Here is a 27,685-nt window from a genome sequence, read left to right on the forward strand (position 1 = left end):
AATTAAAAATCGAAACAAAATTAAATCGGTAGATTGTCTCGGATCACCGACACCTGGCAGTCAACATCAAGGGCGGTACGAGATTCAAATTTTAGGAGTGGTGGAGTCGACGGTTATATCCAGATTTGTTTTTATTTTATTGTTTTTAAAGTTTGAACAGAAAAGAGAGGAGTAGCTACTACTACTCCCTCACTCCCAATATCTGAAGGAAAAAGCAAAATTTTAAAAAGCGAAATTACAGATAGTTCGAGAGTTGAAGAGAAGGACAGTGACGTCGTTTCGCTTTGGTGCGTGAAGAGAGAGAAAGGAGAGGCTTGCAGAAGAAGGGAAGGAGAAAACTCTGGGCTCTGGACTCGCTTTTCTTCTTTAGATATTGGAGGAACATTTGTTTGGTCAAATTGCAAGCCAAGGAATGGAGAAAGCCACTCCGGTGAGGAAGCCACACACCTCCACCGCAGATCTGCTCACTTGGTCTGAAACCCCTCCCGCCGATTCTCCTGCCTCCGCTTCTCGCCCTGCCGTCCGCTCTCACCAGGTACCTCATTTTTCCCCGGACTGGTAATGGAGTTGTACGTTTTTTTTTTTTTTTTTTGATTGTGTAATTTAGGGTTTAAATTTCATTTTTGGAAGCCTTCCGATGGGATCAGTAAGGTGGTGTTTGGAGGACAGGTGACTGATGAAGAGGCGGAGGCTTTGTCGAAAAGGTGAGATCTAGGTTTTCTTCATATTTTCGCCGTTTTTTAGGTTCACGACTCAGGAGTCAACATTCATGGCAATAAATGTCCATATGCTCCTCTTTTGTCCTCATCCTCACGGCTTTCACAATGTTTATGCTTCTTTCTTTTGTTTGCAATTTGTAATTTTGTTCTGTTTTTTCTTCCCTTTTAAAGATTTTCTCTCTCCATCTCTCTAAACTGTTGTTCTGTTGAATAATTTGTGTTCCGATCTTCTTATCTGACCAATGAATTGCAATGAATGACCTAAACTCTCTTTTATCTCTGAAGTCTGTATGTTCTGCATGTGTTAAATTGAAATGCCTGATCTGATGTATTAGATCTACCGATGTGTTATCTTATTCTTATTCTTAACCCATATTTTCAAGTAATTTTGGGAAATTGGAGAAGAATTTGTATTTTCAAAATCACAGAGCACTTATCAATTTGAGTGCGTAAATTAATTGTGGTGTCAAGTTGTGAGTGTGGCATTGTGGCTCTATTTTTTTTTATAACTGAGGAACCTTGGCTCTATTTTTTTTTTTTTTTTGATAACTGAGGAACCTTCCATGCCCATACCCTTAGAACTCTCCATGGGACCCAAACCTCGTCCTGGGACCAAACTTCCAGTGTTCTGACCAACTGGGCTACCCTAGCAGGTCACTATGGTTTTATTATATTTTGCATAGCACTTATTGATAATTATCCATCATCAGAATGGACCTATTGGAAAAATTGGAACCATACACTCTTGTTTTTCAAAAGAACATAGCATCGATCTTATACCCACTTCTCTGAGGTGGTTGATATTTTTGCAGCAACCCAATTTGCCACAATAGGTTTCTACCTTTGAATGCTATGTAGAATGCAATGGGCCTATTAATTTCCATGACACATCTGAACATATCCCGAATTTATTTATGATTTATCTAGTTAAAAAAATTAGATTACTTGCTTTTAGGATTTGTGCTGTTGTCATTGCATTAGATTTGATTTCACTGACAATGTTGATGGCTTATGTGTTTCACAAATCCAAACTATGTGATCTTGCATTACTATACCAATATCCTTAAAATTGAATTGTCCCTTAGGAACATATTACAAAAAATCATCAAGAAGGGTGAGCAGAGTGTTGTGTCACATGGAGATAAAAGATCTGTATATTCATGTCCTTTTATTGTGCCTCTCTTTGCTATGGTGGTTTTGAAATGCCCATGCCCTTTGACTGCACTACAATGAAAATGAGATGTCAAATGCTTTGAATCCTTATTATTGATTTGAATGAGAGGACAAACTGCAAATGTACCTATAAGTTTCATTGAATCATTTTGCACCTGCTTGATATTCCTGGAGATGATAGATTATTGGAGTGGTTACCAATTAACCGAAGCCACTGATGTGTTCATTTTGTAACATCCAGGAAACCTTGTTCAGGGTATAAATTAAAGGAGATTACTGGTAGTGGTATTTTTGCACTTGAGGGAGAAAATGGTACATCAGAATCTGGAAGTGCAAACCCTACTCCTAATAACAAAACAACAGTACGCATTTACCAGGTATATGTGGAATTGTTACAGTTTTAAAATTGTTATGAGCATATGAATCTCTACGATCCATGTAGTATCAATTTAATACAAAAGGTTTGCTTTAACGAATTTGTTCTTTTATGATGGTGAATGACAGCAAGCAGCTGCTGCAATCAGTCAGATCTCATTTGGTACAGAAGAGAGTGTCTCTCCTAAGAAGCCAACTACTTTGCCTGAGGTGGCCAAGCAGCGTGAGCTAAGTGGTACCCTAGAAAGTGAGGAGACAAAGATGCAGAAGCAACTTTCTGATGCTAAATGCAAGGAGCTTAGTGGTCATGACATCTTTGCTCCCCCTCCTGAAATTTTACCCCGACCATCAGCTGCACACTCATTGGTGTTGAAGGAAAGCAAAGACATGGGAGAGCCTGCACCACGTAATGTACGCACATCTGTCAAAGTTTCTAATGTGAGTGAATGTTATGCATGCCTAAAAATAAATCATCCACATCTCTCTCGGTAGTAGTTTGGGTGTTTGAGTTGAGATGTGCGCAAAGGACTAAATGAGAATGCAAAATTGAGAGAGAGGATGATTTTGCTGATCCAATAGGCCTTCTTTTTGACAATAACCATTTCCAGGCACACTAATACACTATAGTTGAAGTGTTGGAGTTATTGCACAAGTGAGGGTTAGGACTGGGGAAGCACGGTTTCTTCGTTCCCTGCCCACTTTTCTTCTTTTTCTGTGCTTGGTCTCTCCCGTTCTGATATTCTAATAATTTTTAACGTTATATCATGATTTATTCTCTATGGACTTGAATATTCTAACTGATCTTTCACTTGGTTGTAAACCTTGTAGCCTGCTGGAGGTCAGAGCAACATCATGTTTAGTGATGAGACCGTGCTTAAAACAGCAAAAAAGATACACAACCAGAAATTTGTGGAGCTGACTGGAAATGACATTTTTAAGGGAGATGTTCCTCCATCATCTGCTGAGAAATCACTGAGCATGGCAAAACTACGAGAGATGAGCGGCAATGACATATTTGCTGATGGGAAAGCAGAGTCTCGAGACTACTTAGGCGGGGTTCGCAAGCCCCCTGGTGGCGAGAGCAGCATTGCTTTGGTGTAACATGTTAGGTCTAACGCAGTTATTTTACATTATTATTGTGTCTGGTTCTATTTTATTCCTAGTGGGGATTTGTTCTTATATGATTTGACCATGCGTTTTGGGTTTGGCGAATATGCCTTAGGGTTTAACATGTCGACTGGAGCTATGGACTTTTGGCTAATTGGGTTTTCTGTTCATAACCACGTGTTCATTGGTGTTTGTTTCAATGAAGTGCTTGGGATGTTCACCACTTCTAGTTTTGTCGCTTTACCGCTTTCCCTCTTGCTTTCTTTCCTCTTATTCCCCCGCTGGGGGAGAGGAATGGTTTGGGTTTGATAGGAAAGTAGGATCACATGAGTTTGTATCTTCTTCGAAAGGATGGTTTTCTCTGAATTCATCTCTTATTCACTTTGAAAACTATATGAAAGTTTGATTTATCTCGTAGTATAGATGAACCAAGCCCATTCTGATCCTCTTCATCCTTGGATTTTGGGTGTTGAAAACTGAGCTTTCTCTTGTGTTTGGGTGACTCATTCAAGGCCTTCCCAGCCCCATGAATTTGTTCATTTTGGATTTGGATGAAAAACAACAAAATTTGAGAGACCGAGGAAAACTTCTGTTTGTGAAGATGTATATGAGAAAAATTGAAAGGAGTGAAAATATAAAGAAAAATAGAAAATAAGTTTAAAGTTGATCGATTATTTTTATATATTTTTAAAATTAAATTTATTTATTTTTATCTTTTATATAAAAAGATTAAATAATTTAAGAATATGTAATTTTAATTAATTTTATTCAATTTTTGTATTTTTATATAAAAAGGTTATTTTATGAATATTTTTCTTAATATTTCGAAAATCCAACAGATTTAGTAAAATTTTAAAATCATACCATATATTGGCCCTTTCTTTCTTCTTTTTTTTTTTTTTTGGTTTTTCAAATTTTTGTTTTTATTTTTTATTTGAATAAATCGAACCTTCATCTCTTTAATTTTTATTTCACTCTTGATACACTTTTATATCCAGGACATTTTCTGATTTCATTGAAAAAACTAGTTTCAATTGTTCTAATTAAAACCATTTCTTTTTTAAATATTTTTTTCAATAATTTTCTAATATAAAAAAGGAAGGCAACAATGGCATTACCACTACTACATTATCTTTTTTGAATTAACTAATCGAAAGAAATAAATTATCCCAAATTTGTAAATTTAACTCATTTTCTTTTAAAGTAACATAAATATCTTTATTTACATGTAAATTTCAAAAGACAAGTTATTTTTATAAGAAAAGATATAATATTTTTGTTACAAAATGAGTATATTTTTAGATTTATAATTGAAACACGAAAGATGTTATTGTTAAAAAATAATATTAGAAATTAAAAAAAAAATAGTGGTAGTTAGAAAGGATAGGAGATTATTTCTTTTTTTTTTTAATCAAATAACATATTTTTTGCTACAATTTCTCAAAGAAGTTAGTAATCAGATAAGGAATATAAGAAGAGATTTGTTAAAAATAAGATTGGAAATGGAGGAAAATTAGTGTTGGTTAGGGAGGAGAGATATTATAGGAAGAAGATAAAACAGTAAAAGAATTCAAAAAGTTGAAATGGAAAAGGACTTTTTACTTCTGCCAAGGAAGAAATGTTACGATTTCGTTACGTTAATTTTTGATAACAAAATTATTACTAACCATTTTGAAGTATTCCATCAAGCCCGTATACAGAATTATAGAATTGCTTACGTTTCCAGCTGCGAACCCCAACCCCAACCCCATTACCCCAACGTAAGAAGGTTCCATTTTTCCTAGCTAGAGAGCATGAATGAATTCTAATTTGAAGCCATGTTTGTGAGATTGCCTTATCTCTGATTCTTTCCATGGTTAAGAAAATTTTCGAGACCTTTCCAAGGGATACTAAAAATGGAAAAAGAGGAAGAAGGCGTGTACCACCAGGCCACACAGCCGGACGGGCCCAAATGTCAGCAGAAAAAGGGAGATTTATGTATATAGAAATGCCACGTAAGCAAATCAATAAAGATTTTGAAATGATTTTTGGATTTAAAAGAGGGAATATGAGTAATTGTCTAATTGAAGAAGAGATCATCAACCTGGAGAAAATCAAGGTATGTTTGTTGCGGAAGAGGTTAGCAATCCGTTGATTTAAGATAGTGATAACCGAAAAATATCAAATCAAAATTAATTAATTAAGAAGGGGATAATAGTCGAAAATAATAAACCTCTCAGTCAAAATCCCACTTTTTCTCTCTCCCCTTGTGTATAGTGTATACACTCTGTGCTTTCTCTCTCCTTGCCACTCGCCCTTCATTTTAATGGCATGAGCGTGAACAGTAACAGACCGTACATCTTCTCCCCAAATAACCGTCGAAATCAAGACCCCTCTCTATCTCTTTCTTCTTCATCTTCAACTTCTTCTTCTCAGTTCTCACAAATTCCAATCAAACACAATGGCATTCGAATGCAACGCAAGTTCTCAACTATTATGTTGAACAGGGGCCACGCTGTGAACTCTCTTTCTGATATGTGCTTTTGTGTTTTTTGTGCGTGTCTGAATCGATGTTGATGTGGGTTTTGGAATTTTGAAATTGGGTTTAGTTTGCTCTTTTGTTGTATTTTTTCTGTCATAAATATATATATATTTTTCGGTTTTTGCTACCATGTCTAAACGAGCTGGGAAAGAAAAGGGGAGTGAGGAGAACATGGAGAGGGAGAGAGATATTGAAAGCATGTTGAATGAGATCCCTAACGCAAGTTCTCATAACCTCCTTCATCATCTGCTTAAGAGTCTTTCGCCTGTTAGTTCAAGTTCTGTTTCTAATGGGTTTGATGTCGGATTATCATATTCCGTTCCGTTTGAGGAGCCTAAGTATCAGACACCGACTAACCATTACCAGAGTAGACTGCCGGTGTATTCAGAATTATCGAATTCTCGTGATGGTAAGAAAGAGAATATGTTTGACGGAGTGGCTTTGTCTGGAAATTTCCAGAGAATGCATATTGGTGATGAACGAAATGGTTTTTCCAGGAATGAACATGTTCCAATGGACCCAAATCGGTTTGGGTTTGACTTTGGAGGTTGTGCTTCAAATGGGAGCATTCCCTACTATATTGCAAATGGTCCATATGAAGATTTTGACTCTGATTTTTCTGATTATGGAGGGTTTCAATCCTCCATTCATGGAGTTCCTGCCAGTTTCAATAGTCATGATATGAACTCAAGACTCCATTTGCAAAAGGAATCTAGAGTGGGTAATTTAATGGGGTCTAATATCTTTAATAATCAGTCTAATGCTTTCTGTTCTAACCCCAGTGTCTATAAAAGAAATATGGATTATCTAATGGAGCTTGGAAATGAACTGGGAAGCGGCTGTTTTAATGGGGGAATTCAATTACAGAGTCCATCTATGAGCAAGTCTTACCTCAAAGATAATGTTGTCTGGTCGCAGCAATGCCGAATATATTCTAATATAGACAGGGATGCCTTGAATCCACTCGATTCTTCTCAGTTGATACAACCCAAGTTGGCTTTGGGTTGCGGCCATCCTCTCTACAATCAAAGGGTGCTTAGTGCAATCCCAAACAGTTGGGTTTCTCAATCTCTTTTGTCACCAGAGAAAGGTGATGTTGAGGCTTTTAACTGTGAGGATAGTTTCATAATACAGGGTAAAAATCTGAATTATGTCATCAAGAATCAGTGTGACAGTTGGAAGGGTGGTTACAAGAAGACTTCTCACAATGAAATTCTTATGCATAACCTGCGAGAGAAGGGTGAAGAAGTAGATTGTCAATTATATTCAAGAAGAATTTGTGGAAGCAGCCAGGGTCGGAGGAGTTCTTCCCAGTTGCTTCTGCATCCAAATTATTGTTCCTTGGCAGAGGCCCAAGGTTGTATATACTCCTTGGCTAAGGATCACAATGGCTGTCGTTTTCTTCAGAGGATGTTTGATGGAGCAACAGTTGAAGATGTGCAGCTAGTATTTAATGAAACTATCAAGCATGTTGTTGAACTTATGATGAATCCTTTTGGAAATTACCTTATGCAGAAGTTGTTGGATGTGTGCAATGAAGACCAAAGAACGCAGATTGTGCTTGCATTGACAGAAGAACCAGGGGAGCTTGTGAGGATTTCCTTAAATGCGCATGGGTAAATCCTTAATACAACACTGATTAGTTGCTCTTTCTTGATAGAGTTTTCTTATTCTTTGCAATGCTTGTCTTGCTTCTGAATGGGTTTAATACTGTGGCATCAGCACTCGAGTGGTGCAGAAGTTGGTGATGACTCTCAAAACAAGGCAGCAGATTTCATTAGTTGTATTAGCCCTTGAGCCATATTTTCTTGATCTCACTAAGGATCATCATGGAAATCATGTGGTGCAGCGGTGTTTCGAATACCTTAGCTGTGAAGACATTAAGGTATCAATTTTATTTTTTATTTTTAAATTTCTTATGACGGTTAAATATGATTCTTGAAATTTGAATTTTCATTGTTATGTGTGTTCATTGCTTTGTACTCTTTGTATTTTATTGTTAGTAAGTTTGGTTTTGTATTTCATGGATGGTTTAGAGTCTAAATGTTCCCAGCTAAACTAATATTCAAGCATCATTCTTCGTCATATAATTTCTCATGTTATGGTTGAAAGTTTGTCATCTCTTTCCTGTAGTTGAAAGAAGTTGACGCTTTCTTCTAACTGTCTGTGATATAAATCTTGCATAATGCTTTTACTCATGCCGAGCTCAAATCAGAAAACTTTACTCCAGTCTACTTAGGATCAGCCGTATTTTTTGCCATTCTGCTCTAAAGGCATGCTGAATGCAGGGCCAACCAATTAACTTCATTTTGTGCTTGTAATTAGAGTCAGCTACTAAAATCTCAATTCATCTCATCAACCTGGCATAAAATACATTGCATCAAGTTCTGTCAAATCACATTTACTTTTCTTGCTAGCAATGCTCCACTCGAAATCACCAAATCATCTGAGTAAGTGTTCCCTTAGATCGTTCCTGATGTTTTTTGTGCTAAACGCATGCTTCTTTCTTCCTCTTACCTCTTAAGGCATTACACCTGCTGTTTCTTCTGAACATTATATCTCTTGGTTGATTAGCATTCTGCTCCGTTAGAGCACAGCTAATTTCATCATTTCATTTATAGTATTTCCTTTTTATTCTGGAATGCAACACATTATTCATACTTGAAATATATATCCGCTTTAATAAAAAAGATTTAGTTCTAAGGAAAGCAATTATCATCCTCTTCCACTTGGCTCTGTTATGGATAATGGCGCTGGGGCACAAAGCAAATTTTTCTATCTTAATTTTCTTTTTCTATCATGAAGTTAGATGGAAACAATGTGTATTTACAGCATATCAATTTACCAATTTGAAATTGCAGACGGTACAATTCTCATTGTTGTAGTTGCTAAGAACTTCCCATCAGTCGCTTCCTCTTAGTAAAGTTGTTTGCAGGACACAAAAATGATGAAAAATATTGAAATTGTATTGTTGGTTGTGCTAGTCTTTGGTTTCAAATCTCTACTAATAATATGTTTCATAGATTTTTAGATTTCAATGTATTCCAATTGGATATCACAGATTTGAATTCAAGCGTCATATTACAAATATGTTTTGTTGATGGATTCCAAGTGTATGTTGTTTATATATGCATATAAACTATGCCATAGGCTAAAGTGACAATATAATCACCAAGATTTTACACAACATATGCATGATTGCGAGTGAATGAATACGAGAAGTTAGTGCAAAGAATAAAATACAAGATTTGTCTTTAAGTCAATTGATATTAAGCTAAATTTTTGTTGGAGGAACCAACAAGCTGAATTGAGAATCTGACAAGAATCCTTAAACTAAGCATTGAATCATCAATGGGGTGGAGCTGAAGAGGATGCTTGATGAAGTTGTGAAAGATAAGCTTTGCAGATTTCTATCATCTTTAGGGTTGAAACAAGGCAGGTTATGATATGACCCTAACCCAACTCAGGTCGAAGAATCTTCCAGGAAAAGGGATTTAAGAGTACCCGACTTGAACCCACTTGTATTGTCACAATTCCAGTTCAATAGTTTTAAGATGGGATGGGATCCCTATTTAAAATGTTTATTTTTTTGTAACTATAGTATTTTTATTTTTATTTTTGACTCTGACTGCTAGTTAATAAAATGTCAGCCAAACTGTTTCCCCCGCAAAGTTATAGCATTTAAAAATGACAATCCAGATTCTTTATTTCTCTTGGAAAATTTTCGGAGACATAATCTATGTTGACTAAAAGAGATCCATGAAGCCAGGATAAATTCATTTAAGATGGTATGCATCACCAACTTGATTTCTTTTAAATATTGAGAACTTTTAATCCAAAATGCTTATATGCTTTCATTGAACATAAAGGGAACTCTCCTAGAAATATGCTTCTCATTAAACCTATTATCTGCACCAGTTGCCAGATTTGGTCTATAACATGATTATATGATATTAATAGAAACTGCTGTATTTTTTGTTTAAACCTTGAACCTTCTTTGGCAGTTTTTTTTTTATGATGCTGCTAAGTATTGTGTTGATATTGCAACTCATCGCCATGGGTGTTGTGTTCTCCAACGATGCATTACTCGTTCAACTGGGAAACATGGTGAGAAGTTGGTTGCAGAAATTTCTGCCAATGGACTCCTCCTGGCTCAAGATGATTTTGGGTAATTATTTGATCATTCTCTCCCTTTCTCTCTCTCTGGGGGCATATGTCTTTCATTTTTCTGTCCCTGAGAAACCAAAGGAATTTTATTTTTAAAGACATCTAGTTTTCTTTGATGCACTTCAGGTTGTAAAAACTGTGTTAAGGAGAGGGAAGGTGTTCATCTATATGTTTTACATTTTTATGTTACCATATTGTTTTTATTGTTTCATTTTTTTAGTAAATTATTCTTTATGTAGAGTTCACAATTAAATTATGAGAATCCTCCTTCCATTTTTTACTGTTTAAAAACCCTTAGTCTCTATATTCATTGCATCCCTTCCTGGATTGTAATGAGTGTACTGTAGATCTAACACTGGATAAAGGGTTTCTGAATCGCCAACCTCCAAAGTCCAAACAAATGAATAGTTGTAGGGTCCTTGTACTTGTCCTAGGTACTCACACTTGCATACATGGTGATATAGTTGACATGGAGAAAAAAAGAAAAAGAAAAAGGTTAATTGCCAGTGCCTTTGGTGCTTGGATTAGTGTCATTGATAGATAAACTAATGTCCCTTGGTAGCTGGTTTACAGGTCATTAAATACAGTTTGTTTCACACACACTTTCATTTTGTGCTTCACATTAAGAGTTATCTTTGTACATTCTGAACAATTTAAGAGTTCCTTATTTCCACCAAATTGGCTACTCACCACCTAGCTGAACATGTTTATTTCTTCTATTACATTGCCTATTTTCTCTGCACATTCATTTCAATTTTCACACTTAGCCTTACAAATGTGTCATTTCTTGGTTGCACAACTTCCTTACTCAATATGGTGATCAGTTATAATGATGTTTTAACCCATATGTCTGAGTGTCTAGTAAGAGAAGCTGCTTGTAGTCAAATAGGAGACTCAATTGTGAAACATACAATTGTGAAAGCTAAAGCTTTAGCTTCAACTCCAGGTCAAATCTCTCTTTTCCTCACATTCATTATAGAATATCCAACCTCCATGAGACCAATAATTTGATTTCACAACTTTGGTGGCTTTTGATGCTTCTTTGTAATGCTGAATCTCATTCATTTTTTGGCACAGGAATTATGTAATTCAATACATAATAGAGCTAAAAATCCCATCTGCCATAGCCAGCTTGATGTCTCAGTTCGAAGGGAACTATGTGCACCTGTCTATGCAGAAATTCAGCAGCCATGTGGTTGAAAAATGCCTCAAGCATCTTGAAGAGAGCAGGCCAAGAATTGTCCATGAATTTCTCTCGGTACCTCACTTTGAACAGTTGATGCAAGATCCATTTGCCAACTATGTCATTCAATCTGCACTTGAAGTCACAAAGGTTCGGAACAAACATTCCATTTGCTCATAGTTTCATTCTAGTTTGGGAGGAAGTTGCTCGTGTCCTAATTTTTTTCTCTTAAACTAGGGTCCTCTCCATGCCTCATTGATTGAAGCAGTCCGACCCCATATAATCTTACGCACCAGCCCATATTGCAAGAAGATTTTCTCACGTACTCTCTTCAAGAAGTGATGTATATTTCAGTTGGGGTTAGAAGTGTTGTTGTTCTTCCAAGTTTTTAGAGCCATGTTCACTAATAATAAGTACTTTTATCTCTCCAGGACCTTCAGATTTAGAAATTTCTCATTGTCTATTATCTGACATGTTCTATGTGGTGAGAACTGACAACGTTGCAACTCAGCCTGCATAATAAGCCTCTAGAGTCTGTAGGGCATAGAAAGCAATTTTTGCTTCTTCTTGCTTAAAATATGGACGTGACCTGTATTATTCTGTTGTCTCTGTAAGGTCTGAACTATCAGTTTCCCCTTCTAGTTATCTAACTGTGTTGTTTTCATATTTCTTTCTCTGAATATATTTATTTATCCAGTGTTTAGTATGCTGCTTTGTAATGACAAAAATGAGAAGAAACCTCAGTATCTTCTCAATTAGGATTGAGAAGAGATGGTGTGGGGCCTTTGGGAATTAGAATCCAAGTATCACAGTATCAAACAGATTGATTTGGGATAGTATATTTCAGAATCATCTTGCTTTTTGCTTTTTGCAAAGCAATATAGGCTTGTCATTTTCTTTAATCCATGTTTTGCTTATTTCCTCAAGGTTTGAAATGGATGGCTAATTCGGGTAGCTACCTTCCGACCTCTATAGTCTCTTTACTATTATTACATTATTATTTTCTTTTATTTTGAGAAACATTGTTAGGAATCCCATGGAGCCTACTCTGATTTTCTGGGGAGTTCTGCTGTTCTTGAACTTGCATTATTTTCAGAAATTCCATGAGCCTGTTTTCCTCAATCATGGAGAATAGATAAGAAGTGCAAGGGAACTTTTAAATATTGTATAGATCCAATCGTTCAATTGGCAGATGTGGGAGAAAAAACAACAAAGGAGGGTTTTCCAAAATCAAATGAAGAAAAAGGAAATAACTGTGGTTGACAATAACGGGTAGGATTTAAATAAAAATGTGCAATTTACATCTCAAAACCAGATGAATTTGAAGGGAAGGGTGGGTTACAGGCGGTTCATAAAAGCTGTGAGTAGTGTGTTCCTTCGATTTGGGTTCCCTTTTCTTCCTTAAACAATCCCATTGGGTGCCAGAAGTACTGAAATCCACAACCAGACAAAGCTATGCAGGGGTAGATACCTGGTCTATCCTAATGCCAGAGGACCAATAGGGCTTCAACTCCTGATGAATATTCTAAGAGTCGGCATTTCATTGAATATTTAGCAACAAGGTAGATTACTCCAATGTCAAATCTTAAACTTAACAGGATGAATAGCTGGAAGAATTTTAAAGAGAAGCAACTGCCAAAACAAGGTAAATACCATAATATGATATTAACTGATCACACTGAAGTCTTCCAAGACACGCAATAGCCACAAGACTGATTATTAAGGACCACACACAAAACCAGGATAACCCATTCCACAACATGCAACCATTTGAAAACATGGCAGACTATATAAGTTATATATATAGACACCATCAGAAGCAAATGTCATGAAGAAATAACGAGCTCAAGCATCTCCGTGTCCTATCAGGGCCAGAAGCATTTTTTCATAGTCTCCAGTGGTGTCCTTGCCAATGGCATGATCCAGAGTGACGCTGTTCCTTTTGTGGTACTCCTCCTTTATGATCTTCATGTCAATCTCAGCCCTTGTAGTGACAACTCTAGTGAGAGCCCCTTCATCTGTGCCTCGCTTGTTGATTGCCAGCCTGAGAACCTTCTCAAAGTACTTCTCTGGGCGGGTCAAGCACTTCACAGTGGCTCTCAATATTGCAAGGAACTCGTCCTTGGGGTCAGTTTTCAGATCCTGCAATATTGATAATCAGCCATCCATGAGCCAAAAAGAGAGGCAGCCATCATAAGAAGCTGAAATTCTAAATCTAAGATAACAAATAGTCTATGATTTGCATATTCTAAAATTTATCCCACAAAACCAAGTCAAATCTTGTAGGGATGTCACCGTATATATTTTTGGTTTCTGTTGAACGGGCCTGACCAAAGTATTATATGGTTTATATGGAATCATTGCAGGAAAAAGATGTTATATGAAAACAGCTAGAGGGATCAATAATTGGGCTTCTAGACAATATTTAAGATATCATATTCTGCAGATATGGTTAAAAATAATGCAATTAAAGAAATTCACATAATAACCTTGTTGATATCATTCCCAAATTCATTTTTGTAGTGATTCAGTGTTGCGTTGATCTGTGCTTTGCTCCTTGTTGCCAAAATTCTGATGACATCCTCATGATTGTAAGCCTTCTCGGAAATCTTCTCATGGAGTATCTTAGCCTCTGATTTTGCAAGAGTCATGTTCACCTCCTCTCCCTCATATCGATACGTGCCCACAAGAGGTACCAAAAGCTGGGAGAAAAGAAAAAAAAGTCAACACCCACTGTAACTTTTTCCAATCACATTGAAGGCAGATTGAAGGATTCTAAACAAAAGAAAGAACATCATGCAAATCTAAAATATTAAAACGCAAAGTTGGAATATAGAACTAATTTAGTCTTCAATGTCTTTAATCACCACCTGGCTGGGTGAAGAACATGATATAGCCACTACTCGTCTTCACCATTGAGTTTTTCTTGTGGGAAATCATAACTTACTTTCAGTCCTTACGGCACAAAATTTTGAACATTTTTGTTCCTTTAATTGCTTGAAAGCAATATTGCAAGGAACCAAAAACTTAAGAGACCATTCTCAAATGCTATATTTAGTTCCGGCATAAAAATTGAATAGTTGAATTGCATTTTGCGTGGTATTTCAAGGTATGAATTAACACTTAGAATTGGGTCATTAAAGAGAATTGGAATGATTTGCTAAAACAGATAGTGGGGTTCAGTTTTAGGATCTCATGAAATGCCACAGCAACAGCAGTCCTGTAACAACCATTTATAAAAGCATTTACACATAATATGTATAATTCATACATATTTTCAGAAATATAGAAGGGATCTTCCATTGAATCGGAGCCTACATAACTGTTCCAGGAGTCAAAACAGGGCACTTAAGTTTCTCCAAATAACCAAAAAGCGTATCACACTTTAATACTCTCTTTTGCTTGACCAGTTCATCAAATTAACATTCCTCCAACATACCTTGCGAAAGTCCCCACTTGTGTGATATGCAACATCCTCTTCTAGGGATCTCTTAAAACGAGCATGATAAGCTTGCTTCGCCAAGAGCAGTTGCTGTGAAGTCCTAGTACAAGCTATCTCCACTAGAACTTGATTGCTTGAAGTCAACCTCTTGGTAGCTTCATTTGCCAAAAAGGCATCACGTTCAGCAGGATCAAGTGTCCACAGCAATACCACCCTCTGATCACAAAGAATTTCAAATTGTAAGTATCAACCACCAAAATTAGACAAGATTATTACTAGTTCCATCCTCCGTTCAAGCATTGTATCACTGAAGAAATCAAAAGAAAAGGGGGGAAAAAGGGAAAAAAACAAAACAAATCTTAAAAAAATTATACAATATCGGTCAAGATTAGCACATCATCAGCCCAACCCATCAAATGGGTTGGATTAATATTAAGAAAAGCCAACCTCGAAGTCATTGGAAAGTTCTTTGTTCAAATCCTTGAGAAGATCTTCTCCATAAGTTTGGGCATATGTTTGCCGAATCGACTTGATCTGAGCAGCATTTCTATGAGCCAATATGGATATGATCAACCCTTCATTCGTCCCCCATCCTTTACATATTCACCAAAGTAACTTTAACATCAGTCAACCGATCTAACAATATATAAACTAATATTCATCAAATCCAACAAAGTATTAATCAAATTACAAAAACAAATTCTCATACAAATAGAATCAGTGGTGAAGGAAAAAAAAAACAGCTTTACGTGCGATCCGTGCATCCGCCTAGGAAATACTCGAAATCCAACAGTTTTAACAGTAGATGTTCATCATTTGGAAAGAAAGGGATGACGATCATAAACAGATCGCTTGATCCAAAATAATCAACCACATACACTGAAATTAAGATCCATGTCAAATCAAGTTGATAAGAAGGATAAAATTGTAAAGAAAAAGGAAAAAAAAAATGGAGACCTGCGAAGGCTTTTCTGAGCTGCTCACAATCTTCGGTCACGGAAAGAGTCGCCATCCTTTTCACTGTTTCCTGGACAAGGTAAGGTTTTTGGGATATTTTGTGCAGAATCGAAAACGAAGCGAGTACGCTTTATCATACGGGATGATCCTTCTGAATTTCCTATTTTACCCTCTAAGAATTGAGATCCAATTTCTCGCCGCCACGTCACGTGATTTGCCGATGATTGCGGTCCACGTGCCGCTTCCTGACATGGCCAACGAAAATGGCGAGGCCAAAAGATGCCAATTTTTAGGAAGGTTGTCGGAACGTGACGGTGCGATAAGGACTCTCTGTCGAAGCCGCCCTGCGAGCGTTTTGTTTAATTCTGATGATGACAACGGCATTGATGAAGAAAGAGACAAGAGCATATCACCTGGATGCCTTCCCGTAATCACTTCCCATTGTTACTATTGTGGAAAATCTATGAGAAAAAAGACAAATCAGCTCTTTTTTTTTTCACCTGACTGCTTTTCAGGCTCCCTCCTTGTGTATAAGGACGAGGAAATCTTTTAGTCTGATGAAAGTTTGTTTGGAAATTGATCTGGGGATTGAATGTCGAAAGTCCAAAGGGAAGTTAGAAGTTTCCAGAAAGTGTAAAGGATGAGATCCAAATAAAGCCCAACAAGGCTGGAAACATTTCTGATTTCTGGATCAATATGAACCAAAAGTTGGTTATCATAGAGATATAGGTTAAATTGCCCAATGAAGTCGGTGTACAAAGCAGGCTTATCATAATGGAACCTTAGCTGACCTTTTTCTTCAAGAATTGAACCATTTAACTGGTTCTCAACTAGTTGCGGGACCTCAAAAGTTGTTAGCAGGCCAATTTCAGATGGAATTCCACTGAGAAGGCAAATCATGAAAGATGGGTTTGACAAGGTGACCTACTTCAGGCGGGACGGCACCACATGCAAGATTAGGGAAGGATGGACATGAGAAGTCCTCGAGTGTACCTTCAAAATTTGAATTTGTCAGTTATAGTGGAGCCACACTTCCAGCGTCACTGCAAGATATTCGGCCCACGTGCATGGACTTCTTCTTGTTTTAAAGTGGGCAGAAAAATTGGTGATGTTATTAGAAGAAGAGTCCATGAAGACGGGAAAAAGGGTTTGATGCTCAAGACTCACTTTCCATTTGAGCAGAGCATCTGCCTCTTCAATAGAATCAGAAGCACAACATGGGGTGTAGCCATTAACATGATCAACATGAGCATTGAAACAAGAGAGTGCATTTTCTCCATGGTTGATGTTACCCTAGTTGTATATCCGTTTAATGGAGACATTTGTTAACCAAACCAAGTCTTGCATCAAAAAATAAATAAAACAAGAAATTTTAATGTGGTTTGACAATCAATGTGATTCCTACAGAGTACACCAACACTCAAGAGAAGGGTACAATGATAAAGTTCTCACTTCCCTCTATTGCAATCTTACTTTCATTTTTTTTCCTCTAAATCATAAAAAGGTTACAATAGCATAGAGTGGGAAGCTCAACTCTTAGCATCCCCTACAAGCTTAGTGGGGAGCTAGACCCTCAACATTCCTTATGAAGTGCAATGAAACTATTTAAGTTTCACAATCCAACATTGATTACCATATTTTTTTTAGAAACCCACAATTCTTTTTGAAAACATTTTTTTATAAGGTTTTTCCTTGTTTGGACTTAGGGTAGGGAACCTCGTCTCTTTGAAATAGATTAATGTTGTGTTTTTTTTTTTTTTTTTTTTTAACATAATAGAAAAAGTCAAATTCTATTCAATAAAAAAACAAGCGTCATTTAAGAATGGATTTTGATTTTGAAGGAGCTGATGAAACCATAGGAATGAGAGAGCTTGAAAGGGAAAAAATACATATACAAAAGGAAGGGCACCCGTATGCTACAACTTAATATATATTCTAAGAAATTTTTGTATGGAAAACAGGCAAAGGAGCATGTAAATTTCCTGATTTCAAGAACTAATTTGTGTGCATGCAAAATGTTATTTTAAGTACTAATTGGTTTGGATGCCTGTATATTTTCTTCCCATAAGTATTCACCAATTTTAAGTTGTGAAAATTTTGTTGTCTCTTGTAATTTTCTTCCTTGAGAACCCAAAAAAAAAAAATAGATTTAGATCACTTTAAGCATATGTTGAGCCATTCAAAAACAATAATAGATATACAAATAAGCAATAGGAAAGATTATGTAAAGTCTTAACTAGACATAGATACTTAAAATCAAAAGAAAAAAAATTAAGAAAACTAGGCAGTAGGGTATGTTTTATAAATGGTATTTCTAGACATTATATTCATAGTAAACTAATGTTGTGTTTGTTTTTTTGGCTTTTTGTTTAAAACAATTTGTTTTCAGAATTTAAATTGTTTGTTTTTCTACTTTTTCATAACTTATTATAAATTTTTTATTAAATAGAAAAAGTCAAAATAGGTAACTTTTTCTAAATAGAAAAAATAATATATTAGTTTTTCTTTACTATTTAATACTTAATAAAAATAAAATACTACAAAAACAAACAACCTAATATTTAACACTATTAAACATTAAAGTTTTATTTAAAATTAAATAAAAAAACAAACATCACCCAAGTGATCTAACACATGCTTCTCCAATATGTTATGTTGTGCGCTGTTGTTGATAGGTTCGCTGCTGTAGAAGAAGATGACAGAGAGGAGAAAGATGGTCTGAGCAAGGAAGCTCTGCAAAGAAAAACAAATAATATAAAATCTTATCACCCTTTCGAACTCTTGAGAGAAAAGTGAAGTGCACTACCTGGTGCAACAAATCCGCAGGTGTCTGCAACTCTCAGTCGAATTGGAAGAGTCTGGCAGTGCCAAAGTCTAAAACAAGATCCTCATATTCAGCATTTGATAAGCCAGCATGCAACCAAATGATGCATATATTCAAAGGGTCATTAGAATGAAACCACGAAGGTTGAAGCGGGAGAGAATTAACTCCTTTAAGCTCTGCAATCTTTGGATATGCATTGGAATTTCTCCCTGGAACAGATGAATCAACTTGTCCATCTGAACTGGGACTCTCCTAAATGTTCCTAGTAGTGGACCATTCGTGGAGATATCCCTCCAGAAAGTTGATTATCACCCGAGACAAGCTTCCACAAAGAAATGAAACTTCTCAATCCATTTCGGATCTTCCCAATCAAATGACTTGAAGGAAGATTGAGTACTTTTAGTCGACTCAATATCCAAAATCAAAATCAGGTGGTCTGCAGCTACCAGTAATATTGTTTCAGAGAAATTCCTAGCCTTGTGAATTGCCATTCTTCCCCCAATCAGGAGAGAGGTCACCACACCATTCGACTTATAGTAGTTCAAATCATGTAATCCAATCTTAGATAGGACCTAAATGCTTGTGATATATTTGCAGTGAATTGACTCAGACTCAGTTGAACTCTAATCTCGTGCAATTAATCAAGCTTTTTGGGGGGTGTTCAGTGTGAGGTAGTGAAGAAACCCACCCTGACAAATGCCTTGCGGCCGATGGCCTAAGAACGGGTCTGTGCCCATTTCTAGCACGACCAACCGTTTATAATTTTCAGTTTCGTTGGGAAAATCAGTTATTAAAAAGGTATAAAACCCTCAAGTTTATTCGATAACCAAATAGCAGCAGGAATAGAACTTCAATGCTAATTTTCATTGAATTCAAGTTTCTTATTTCTCTGTAAATGGAACCTAAAAGAAAGTTGATTACCTATCAAACGATAAAAAGCATTCCTTCACCATTAAAAGGGTATCGTCCGGCGGAAGAAGCGTTCATTATTAGAGAGGTGAGTGACTGAGGTGGCCTCATGGATTTAATCGTTGAGTTGAGAAGAAACAAACCTCCGTTTCGGATATTATGGAAAGCCATTTATTAAAACCATCTTCAACATCTAGTATGCAAATATTTGTAAAACAAGAGACTGTTAAAATGGCTAAACCTGATTTCCTTTTATGCAAATTCTCATCTTAGCATTGATTGCCTTTTATGTAAATTGCCATCTAAACATCCTATTGCGTTATTTTATATATATATATTATTTATTTTTTTAACAAGGACATTATGATATTGGCTCCCATCATGTAATTCCCATGGCTTAGGAGCATTTTGTATTTCTACTTTAGAGTTTTGAATCGCTCTTATATTTCAAAACGGGTAAAATCCTCTTCCTACAATTTGTTTCGATCCGTTGGGACTTTTGAACGAACCTGATATTCTTCTTGTCTTCTCTTTCATTGAAAAAACAAATAAACATCTAAACAAATTATTACATAATTTTATCTTTTCATTGCATCCCAATATCTAATCCTTGAAAGAACAATTTTCAAGAAAAAAAAGTCAAATTTAAGAACTTAAAATTTAAGCCATACATAATCATCTTTCAAAGTACTAAAAAAGCTTTTTTCATTACAAGCCTGTCAAAAATTCTCTATTAACTTGGAAAACTGGTTTCTATTTTCGAGAATAGAAAATTATTTTCCAGAGCGATTACACGACAGGCGAAAAGTTTGAAGCAGTACTAAAAATAAAGAACTAATCTACTCATTATTTATGCCCAGAATCGAGAATAGCGCTCGAGCCTCGCAACTCTTACTTAAATTAAAAGGGGGAAAGAAACCTTCACATTGTAAGATTTTTGTCAGTTGCACAAAACTACATGTTTTGCTTTCAAAAAATTTAAGAAAATACCAAGAAAGAAAAAAGAGAGTAAATAAAAAATTTAAAAAAATCAAATCAAAATTTATAAATTATTTACACACTCCTTTCATACATCATATAATGATTAAATAATTTTGAAATATATAAAATTTTAAATAATTTAATTTTCTTTTATATTTTTCAGTGAAACTAAAAACAAGAACCATTTTTTTAACCTCGATAGTTTCATGGAATAGCCTTAAGTTTCTCTACACAGGGGAAGGGATTCAGACACGGTTTGTTTACGCTGCTAAAATTTCGTTGAATAAATAAAAATAGAGAGATGGAAACTATGAAGGGAATAACAAAAGGATCAGCAAAAACGTTGTAAATTACACTGCTTTCACATATGTGCCACAAAATTTATGAACACCAAAGCCCAGGGCAATGGTTGAAACCAAATTAAGTACAGGGTTCAATCAAATTCAAAAGCAATGTTTAAGTTAAAATTGTTTGAAATGCAACATAGAGATAGTGAGGTAATGACATGGCAAGCAACCATAATGTGGAGACAATGAACAATTATGTTTTTATACTACAGGAAACAACAAATCGCCCTCACCAAGATAGTATATGACAAATTGAGCTGCCTAAACAATTCCAGTGAAAATCAGCTTCAATGCAATTAATTCGGCTATTCAAAGATATGAACTGTAGACATAGCGCAGCAAGGCGTGAGTAAATAAAAACTTGGTCGTTTTTGCTAGTTGCACATTGTTTCTGCTAAACAAACATAAAACCACATCTCGATTTCTCCTTTAATAACATGAGCATTAGAGTAAACAAATTTAAATCACAACAAGCGCTCCCTCAAAGCACTACCGTTGCTTCACTAGTTTGAGCATCAACTGCACATTCGGATACATCTATTACATGCAAGCCAGGGAAAAATGAAATTACACAATATTATCTTACCATTCTTTGTTTGAATATCAGTGTTTCCACCCTAGTTAAGCACATTTCACTGTGATCTAACAAGTGCTTTAATTCACCACTTCCTCAAGTTTTCACAAAATCAACTTCCATGAGTTGTTTATTATTAGATTGCCCTCCAAGTCGATAAGAGGAGCAGCACAGATAGCTACTGAGTACCTTATTTTCTGAAGATGCACCTCCTCACACGTGCATAATTTTTTTAGGAAATCCAATCTGCAGAGGTTGTTGCCTCCTATTTTCACAGAGGAGTGTCTAGAAGAGGTTTTGAAGCTATCAAAAGATCCTCTGATTACCAGGATCAGATAATCAATCTATGGTTACACTATGTGTAAATCCAATTCATAAACACGCCCAGAAGCTCCCAATTTGCTCTTTCAAGTGAAGCAGAAAAGGTAATAAAAACAGCCCAAAAATAACTCTTATCATAAACACTCCTATTATTTCAAACTAAACTTACATCATGACATGACCAACCAAATATTATCAGTAAATGCAGATGCATCTAATTTCCAAAAATAACAGGGTGTATGATCATAGCATAGAAATGCATTACATTGCACTGGCTAAGAAAACTCAAGAAAAGTATGTGCACATGCCACTGTAGATCCAGTTGCCCACAGCATATTTTACTGACAACTTTTAGTTAAAGGTGATGATGCACAAGTTAAGAGTTATTAACTACTTGTTTGCTAATGGGAGATTACGTTTAATACGCTTAATATTAGATTAACACTATACCGTGTAGATGCAAATACAGAACTGTTAAAAAAAAATACCAAACACCAGGAGGATAATTTATATTTTTGACCTGGAGTAAAAGAAAACACCCACTTCAATAAGTGGCAGCACATGACCACTACAAGCAGCAAGTCGTATTTTCACACAACACATCAAAAATCTTGATATTGTTTTCGTTGGGTTTTTGTCAAGCAAAACCCTTTCAACGTTAAATCCCAACATTTTATTCTTGAAATTATTCAAAAACTCATTAAATATAATTAACATCTTCCATATGACTATTATAAGTTTTTATAACCAATGCCTGCCAATACCCACTAAAACTTCTTAATAGAGAACTGGATACGTTCTGAATTTTTACCCTCAAGATCTTGCTAAACTGAATATAACTGATTGGAAATACAAAAAAGAAAGCAAAACATGTTAGCCAAACACCTTTTTCATATATTTATTTAAATACAACTGGGCATCAAAACTCCTTCCATTCACAGTGAAGTATTTCAGTTCAGATCCCACACCACTACATAAAGAATAATTCTTAGCCTAAATCTTGTTCCATTTCTAAGTTTTTTCATAGCTCAGGAGGGGCAATCACCAAAAACTAATACAACATTATGTAAAAAACTAAAAATGGCAGATCATGAAGCACCTTATATTTGGTAGACATGACACAAAACCATGAAGTTTCAATAATATTATTTTTTGCCTAAAATTTTTTCATCCCTAGGGTGAGAATTCCAAGGTTCCTTATCCATGGAGTGGAAATTACCATCCGTGATCTACGACCACCCTATCTCCCCCTTTTTTGCCTTTTTATTCCCTTTTCTTATATTGTTTATTATGATTGATCTGTAGTTCAAGGGCACTCTTCCTAATCTGAGTTTGAGATAGAACAAGACCCAGACGTATACAATACAAACCAATTATTTTTTCTCATTTAACACCTATGGACAAACCGACCCAACTCAGATTGACAACCAGATCATATATTTTACTTCCAGTGCCACATAATTTCTTTGATAGGCAAATAAAAAAACAAAAATAAAATTCACTGCCATATACATGAGATGGAGACTTGCTTTTTTATATCACCACATACTTGAGATGGTGACTTGCTTTTTCATATCACCTTACCTCTTTTTTATTAGAGGAAGAACTAGAAAAAGTTTAACAGAGCTCAAAAACTACATAAGGGCACTGTCACAAATAGCCAAGGGATGAAGGGTTTTAATCTGAGTGGAACTCTTATGGGCAAGGCTACCACAACATGGACCCCAGACCCAAACAGAAAACCAAACTTCTAACCTTGTCAAATAACCATCACATTTCTCTTAACATTTTGGCGAGTGGAAAAAAAATAGTTCCAAAACTGAAAATCCCACTCAAATAAAAAATTGTAAGGAAATCCACTTCAATGCAATTAAAGCACAAAACAAATGATATAATTCAAGCTCCGCTAAAAACAGGACTCCATATAAACAAAGCAGAACCACAAGTAAGAAAAGTTGATGCAACTAAAGTAAATGAAAACCGAAAATATAATGAAAAAAACCTCCACAAGAAATAACTGGATGGCAAAGAAACAAAGCAGGACCACTGGATCCAGCTGCAACACAGCTACCAAAATCAGGGATCACTCATCAACACCAAACACAGTAGCACCAAATTCAAATGCTATCAGCAAGAACTGCAGCAACAACTGTTCTGCGAAGCTATCAGCTATCACTTCACAGCTATAGCCACGACCTCATGTGCTGTAACATAATTTAACAGGAATCAGCTCACAACTATAGACACAAGCTTGTGCACTAAACTGTTTCAGCACATGATACAACATAAATTAACAACTGAGAGCCTGATGTTAAGTAAGGCAAAGTCTAACCAAGCAACCCCAGAAGAAAAAGTGATCTATGAATTTGTTACCATGTCAAGCCTCATGGTAACAATGTTCAGCACAGCATAGCAGGTTTCAATTTAGTAACAGCTTAACGGAATGTCTGGTGCAGTTAACTGCCAGCTACAGGTAAAGGCACGTGGAATCCAATCATCTTTAGGTCATCACAGCGACTAAACCTCCTTTACAGGCCCAAAGTTTAGAAATCATTGAAGATCAGGAAGCATAGTCAGGTCTTAAGTCAGAATCCCAGAGGATACAAGACTTCAGAAATATGTGAATTGTTAACCCTTACCAATCATGATATCACCAGAGAAAAATTGTTAAAGATAATGTATGTGCAACCAGGATGGAATGACATCAACCATCTGTGAAGTAAAAACAGCATCAACAGCTGCTACAACAACTTGCCAATCAGCCAGATTCACTCTTCACGAACAAAACTATAGAAGGCCAGTAGATTGTCCGTTAAATGTAAGAAATTCAATTAGCTATATGCACACCTATAGTATGTACGAGAGGAAAGAGGAGGAGAACAAACATGCAGAGAAAATGTCACAAGACAAAAGAAAAAAGTGGGAAAAAAAAATGACACCAATAAAACCATATGCAAGCACTGTCAAGTAACATCACAAACATATTGAGAACACCTAGATAGTACCAGCATATATAAAACCAAAGTACAGGAACTACCATCAAGATAAGTGCAGGTATGCATCAAGTCCAACAAAGAAATGGTTAACCTTCAAAATACGTCCAGGATGATCAAATCTAGCATTCAATAATTTGATGATAACATGCAAATTCCAAAATGTCCTCCATTATGAATGCAGCTACACACGGTACATCAAACCAAAGATTTCTCCATATGCCACTCCATCATTCCTACAATTAAAAATATAAAGTAAATAAGTAACAAGCATAACCAGTGTACTCGACGATTTCAAACTTCATTATAGAACACCACAAACATAGTTTTAGGACTTACATCAGCGTCAGAATTATGTGGAGATGGACTTCGAGAATCAGCAGGTCGACCACGAGGTGAGACACTTTTCGGAGTAGGTGAACGTTCGTTTCTCTTGCGTCCAACAGGACTTTCTTCCCTGGAAGGTGGTGTTCTGCGTGGAGAGGGGCTCCCTCGAGGACTGGGGCTACGCCGGGCAGGAGAGGCACTTCAAGAGACAGATATAAGGAAACGATTAGAAGGTTCCCACAAAAAGGGAATCTTAGGGGGGGGGGAACAAAGCATGAGATGAACACAATATAATACCTTCCATATGACCGGCTGCGACTACGCCGCTCATCATCATATCTGCCTCTCCCACGATCCTTGTGATGATCAGGACTTGCACTGCGGCTTCTGCTCCGACGGCGACTATCTCTTTCCTTCCCACGGTACTTGTCACGATCGCTTCTGCCTCTACTTCTGCTGCGACTTCTCTTCCTGTAATCCCTGTCCCTGTATTCATCCCGATGCCTAAAAAAATTTCTCAATTAGACACTGCCACATGGAATAAGATTGTGCACATCAAATCAGAAAGGCAAATAAATAAAGGATCTTCACCTTGGCCGAGGACTGCGGCTTCTTGACCTGCCTTTTGATTTTGAAGATGTTTCTATTATCCTCCCTTTATGACTGTAAATAAAAACAAAAGAAGTAGGTAGTCAAAACATTACTATACACAACAGACTAGCAAATGCTGACATCAGGTTGGCATCTTGGAATTGATATTCTACTTAAAAAAAAACACAAATTGCTTTAATTTTTGCTCTTAAAACAATAGAAGTGATTTCAAATTACATCCAAAATGAATCTAAATATTGTATAATTTATATTATTGTCAGAGATAAAATTGTAGAAATTCATATTCGCATATCAAAGACGAATGTAGTAGAAAGTGGAGTTAAACAAGAGTTGCAAGATGTTGGAGAACGTGTTAAGGGTGAATGGGTGGGTGTGTTTGAGAGAGCGGCAGATATAAATGGAGGGTATAGCCTTAACCAATAGATACAAAAAACATGAAAGGATGGGAAAAGCTTGCTCAAGTGTATGATACACAGCCCACTCAACCAGTATACCTTTGTTTAAAAAACAAAACATATTATTCACCATATCTACCAACACTGATGCAAACACCAATAAGCAATACCAAACCAATTGATTGTTACAGGAAAGATAGAAAGAATTAACAAACAAAACAACTGTACAAAATGAAAAGCAATGAACCAAACCCAACATAAAAACCTGATCACCCAACCAATATAGCACATTCAAAAAGGATCCAACGCAAAACCATCGATAAAACAAGAAAAATACAGCAAAATCTCTACCAGGCACAAAATATGACTTACATTCGCTCTGCGTTGGGACCATACTTGGCAAATTGAACCATAATCTCTCTTCCATCCACGTTCCTTCCTGGAAGTATATACCAAACCAATGAAACACAACATCAACACCACATCTAAAGAGTGATTATGAGATGAGTTTGAAAGATTAACACTAACCGTCAAGCTTTTCTACCGCCTTCTGGGCCTCATCCGCATACTTATAACGAACAAATGCAAATCCCCTCGAGTCACCGGTCCTAAACCATTGTCCAATACGCACATATTATTCCTCACACGATACCCACGAAAATAAAGCATTAAGAACAAACGAAGAAGAAAGGAATAATTGATAAGTACATATATGAAGAGAAAGATTGAGAGATGAAACCTTCGATCTCTGGGGATGAATACATCAACGACTTTCCCGTACTTGTCAAAAAGCGGGAACAGATCATCTGCGGTGGTGCCTGGTGAACAACATCAAGAATTGGAGGAAATTAGAATATGTAGAACAAAGAGAGATGGAAATTTAAGAGAAAGAAATGGAAATTACGGAAAGTGATGTTGAGAACGAGTAAAGAATAGGTATCTCTGATGTCCGGAGGACCGGATCGTCCGAAGTGCGACATGGCTGCCACAGAGAGAAAGAGCGGTGGAGAACTCGCTAGGGTTTGTGTTTGGGTTTGGGATAGGGTTAGGGCTATGATTTTTTTCCCGACTTTCTCCGAGTCGGGTATTTATAGGCCAACAAGCCAATTGAAATGCGGTAAATAACGCTTCCCCTATTTCTTTGGGGTCTGTTTGGCTCTCAGTTTTAAGAGCGCTTTCTTCACTCACAATTTTCCCCTTCTTTGGCATGGTTATAAAGTTGATTTAATCCCATTTTTAATTTTCCTCCTCCTGTAAATTCTTCTTATTTTTAAAATAAAAATTATTGATACGGCTCAAATAATTACGTTACATATTATTATTAAAAAAATGAACGATTATCGTGTAAGCTTTTAGTCACTTACAATGCCGGTGTTGAAGGAGGGTTATTTGAAGATGAAAGGTAAGTGAGGTGTCAACTGTTTCCCTTAGGGACTTGGGGAGCTAACAATAAAGCGGGAGAGTAAGGGCTTGTTTGTTTTTTTTAAGTCTCGGGTCAGGTTATTTTAGGACTCCAGACATTTTTACATTTTTTTCTTTATCAATATTTAAAATACTTTTGTTGAAGAACAGTGACTTTTTAAAAAATTTAATCCTAATTGAAAAAAAAAAAATCACTCTTTCTCCTCCTATTTTCAATTTATTCCAATACCTATAAATCAAATTTCTCATGCAAAGTAAAATCAAAGTCATTATTGACATTTTAGGTAACTCTTATCTTAAAAATAAATCAATTTATTTAAAATTTGTAAAATTTAT

General features: G+C 36.1%; 4 protein-coding genes across 8 annotated transcripts; 2 read left to right on the forward strand and 2 right to left on the reverse strand.

The window, feature by feature from the left end:
* Positions 1-157: 157 nt before the first annotated feature.
* Positions 158-3,764, forward strand: LOC117907688. 2 transcript variants are annotated; one of them, XM_034821313.1, is made up of 5 exons: positions 158-535; positions 631-704; positions 2,134-2,269; positions 2,397-2,705; positions 3,096-3,764. In XM_034821313.1, the coding sequence occupies exons 1-5, from the start codon at positions 413-415 to the stop codon at positions 3,366-3,368; spliced, it is 915 nt and encodes a 304-aa protein (XP_034677204.1). In that variant the 5' UTR covers positions 158-412; the 3' UTR covers positions 3,369-3,764. The 2 variants fall into 2 exon arrangements, with proteins under 2 accessions (XP_034677204.1, XP_034677205.1); XM_034821314.1 differs by having other exon boundaries at positions 2,397-2,678.
* Positions 3,765-5,629: 1,865 nt separating this feature from the next.
* On the forward strand, positions 5,630-11,911 carry LOC117906501. The gene is made up of 5 exons (XM_034819534.1): positions 5,630-7,511; positions 7,618-7,780; positions 9,900-10,063; positions 11,140-11,395; positions 11,483-11,911. The coding sequence occupies exons 1-5, from the start codon at positions 6,025-6,027 to the stop codon at positions 11,585-11,587; spliced, it is 2,175 nt and encodes a 724-aa protein (XP_034675425.1). The 5' UTR covers positions 5,630-6,024; the 3' UTR covers positions 11,588-11,911.
* A 967-nt stretch (positions 11,912-12,878) lies between these two features.
* Positions 12,879-15,754, reverse strand: LOC117907578 (annexin D1). The gene is made up of 5 exons (XM_034821166.1): positions 15,645-15,754; positions 15,135-15,280; positions 14,685-14,903; positions 13,735-13,947; positions 12,879-13,387 (listed from the first exon to the last, which is right to left on the reverse strand). The coding sequence occupies exons 1-5, from the start codon at positions 15,697-15,699 to the stop codon at positions 13,091-13,093; spliced, it is 930 nt and encodes a 309-aa protein (XP_034677057.1). The 5' UTR covers positions 15,700-15,754; the 3' UTR covers positions 12,879-13,090.
* A 5,356-nt stretch (positions 15,755-21,110) lies between these two features.
* Positions 21,111-26,991, reverse strand: LOC117906551 (serine/arginine-rich splicing factor SC35-like). Of its 4 annotated transcripts, none has more exons than XR_004649854.1 (11): positions 26,832-26,991; positions 26,667-26,745; positions 26,456-26,535; positions 26,300-26,366; positions 25,512-25,583; positions 25,218-25,424; positions 24,933-25,119; positions 24,688-24,829; positions 24,240-24,387; positions 23,974-24,126; positions 21,111-23,804 (listed from the first exon to the last, which is right to left on the reverse strand). XR_004649854.1 is itself a non-coding variant. In XM_034819610.1 (8 exons), the coding sequence occupies exons 1-8, from the start codon at positions 26,905-26,907 to the stop codon at positions 24,824-24,826; spliced, it is 774 nt and encodes a 257-aa protein (XP_034675501.1). In that variant the 5' UTR covers positions 26,908-26,991; the 3' UTR covers positions 24,534-24,823. The 4 variants fall into 4 exon arrangements, 1 of the variants encoding a protein (XP_034675501.1); XR_004649852.1 differs by having other exon boundaries at positions 23,357-23,804; positions 24,638-24,829; XR_004649853.1 differs by having other exon boundaries at positions 23,357-23,804; positions 23,933-24,126; positions 24,638-24,829.
* Positions 26,992-27,685: the final 694 nt, after the last annotated feature.

Source organism: Vitis riparia, chromosome 18 (genome assembly GCF_004353265.1).
Source record: "Vitis riparia cultivar Riparia Gloire de Montpellier isolate 1030 chromosome 18, EGFV_Vit.rip_1.0, whole genome shotgun sequence".
In the NCBI taxonomy this organism is placed as follows: Eukaryota; Viridiplantae; Streptophyta; class Magnoliopsida; order Vitales; family Vitaceae; genus Vitis; species Vitis riparia.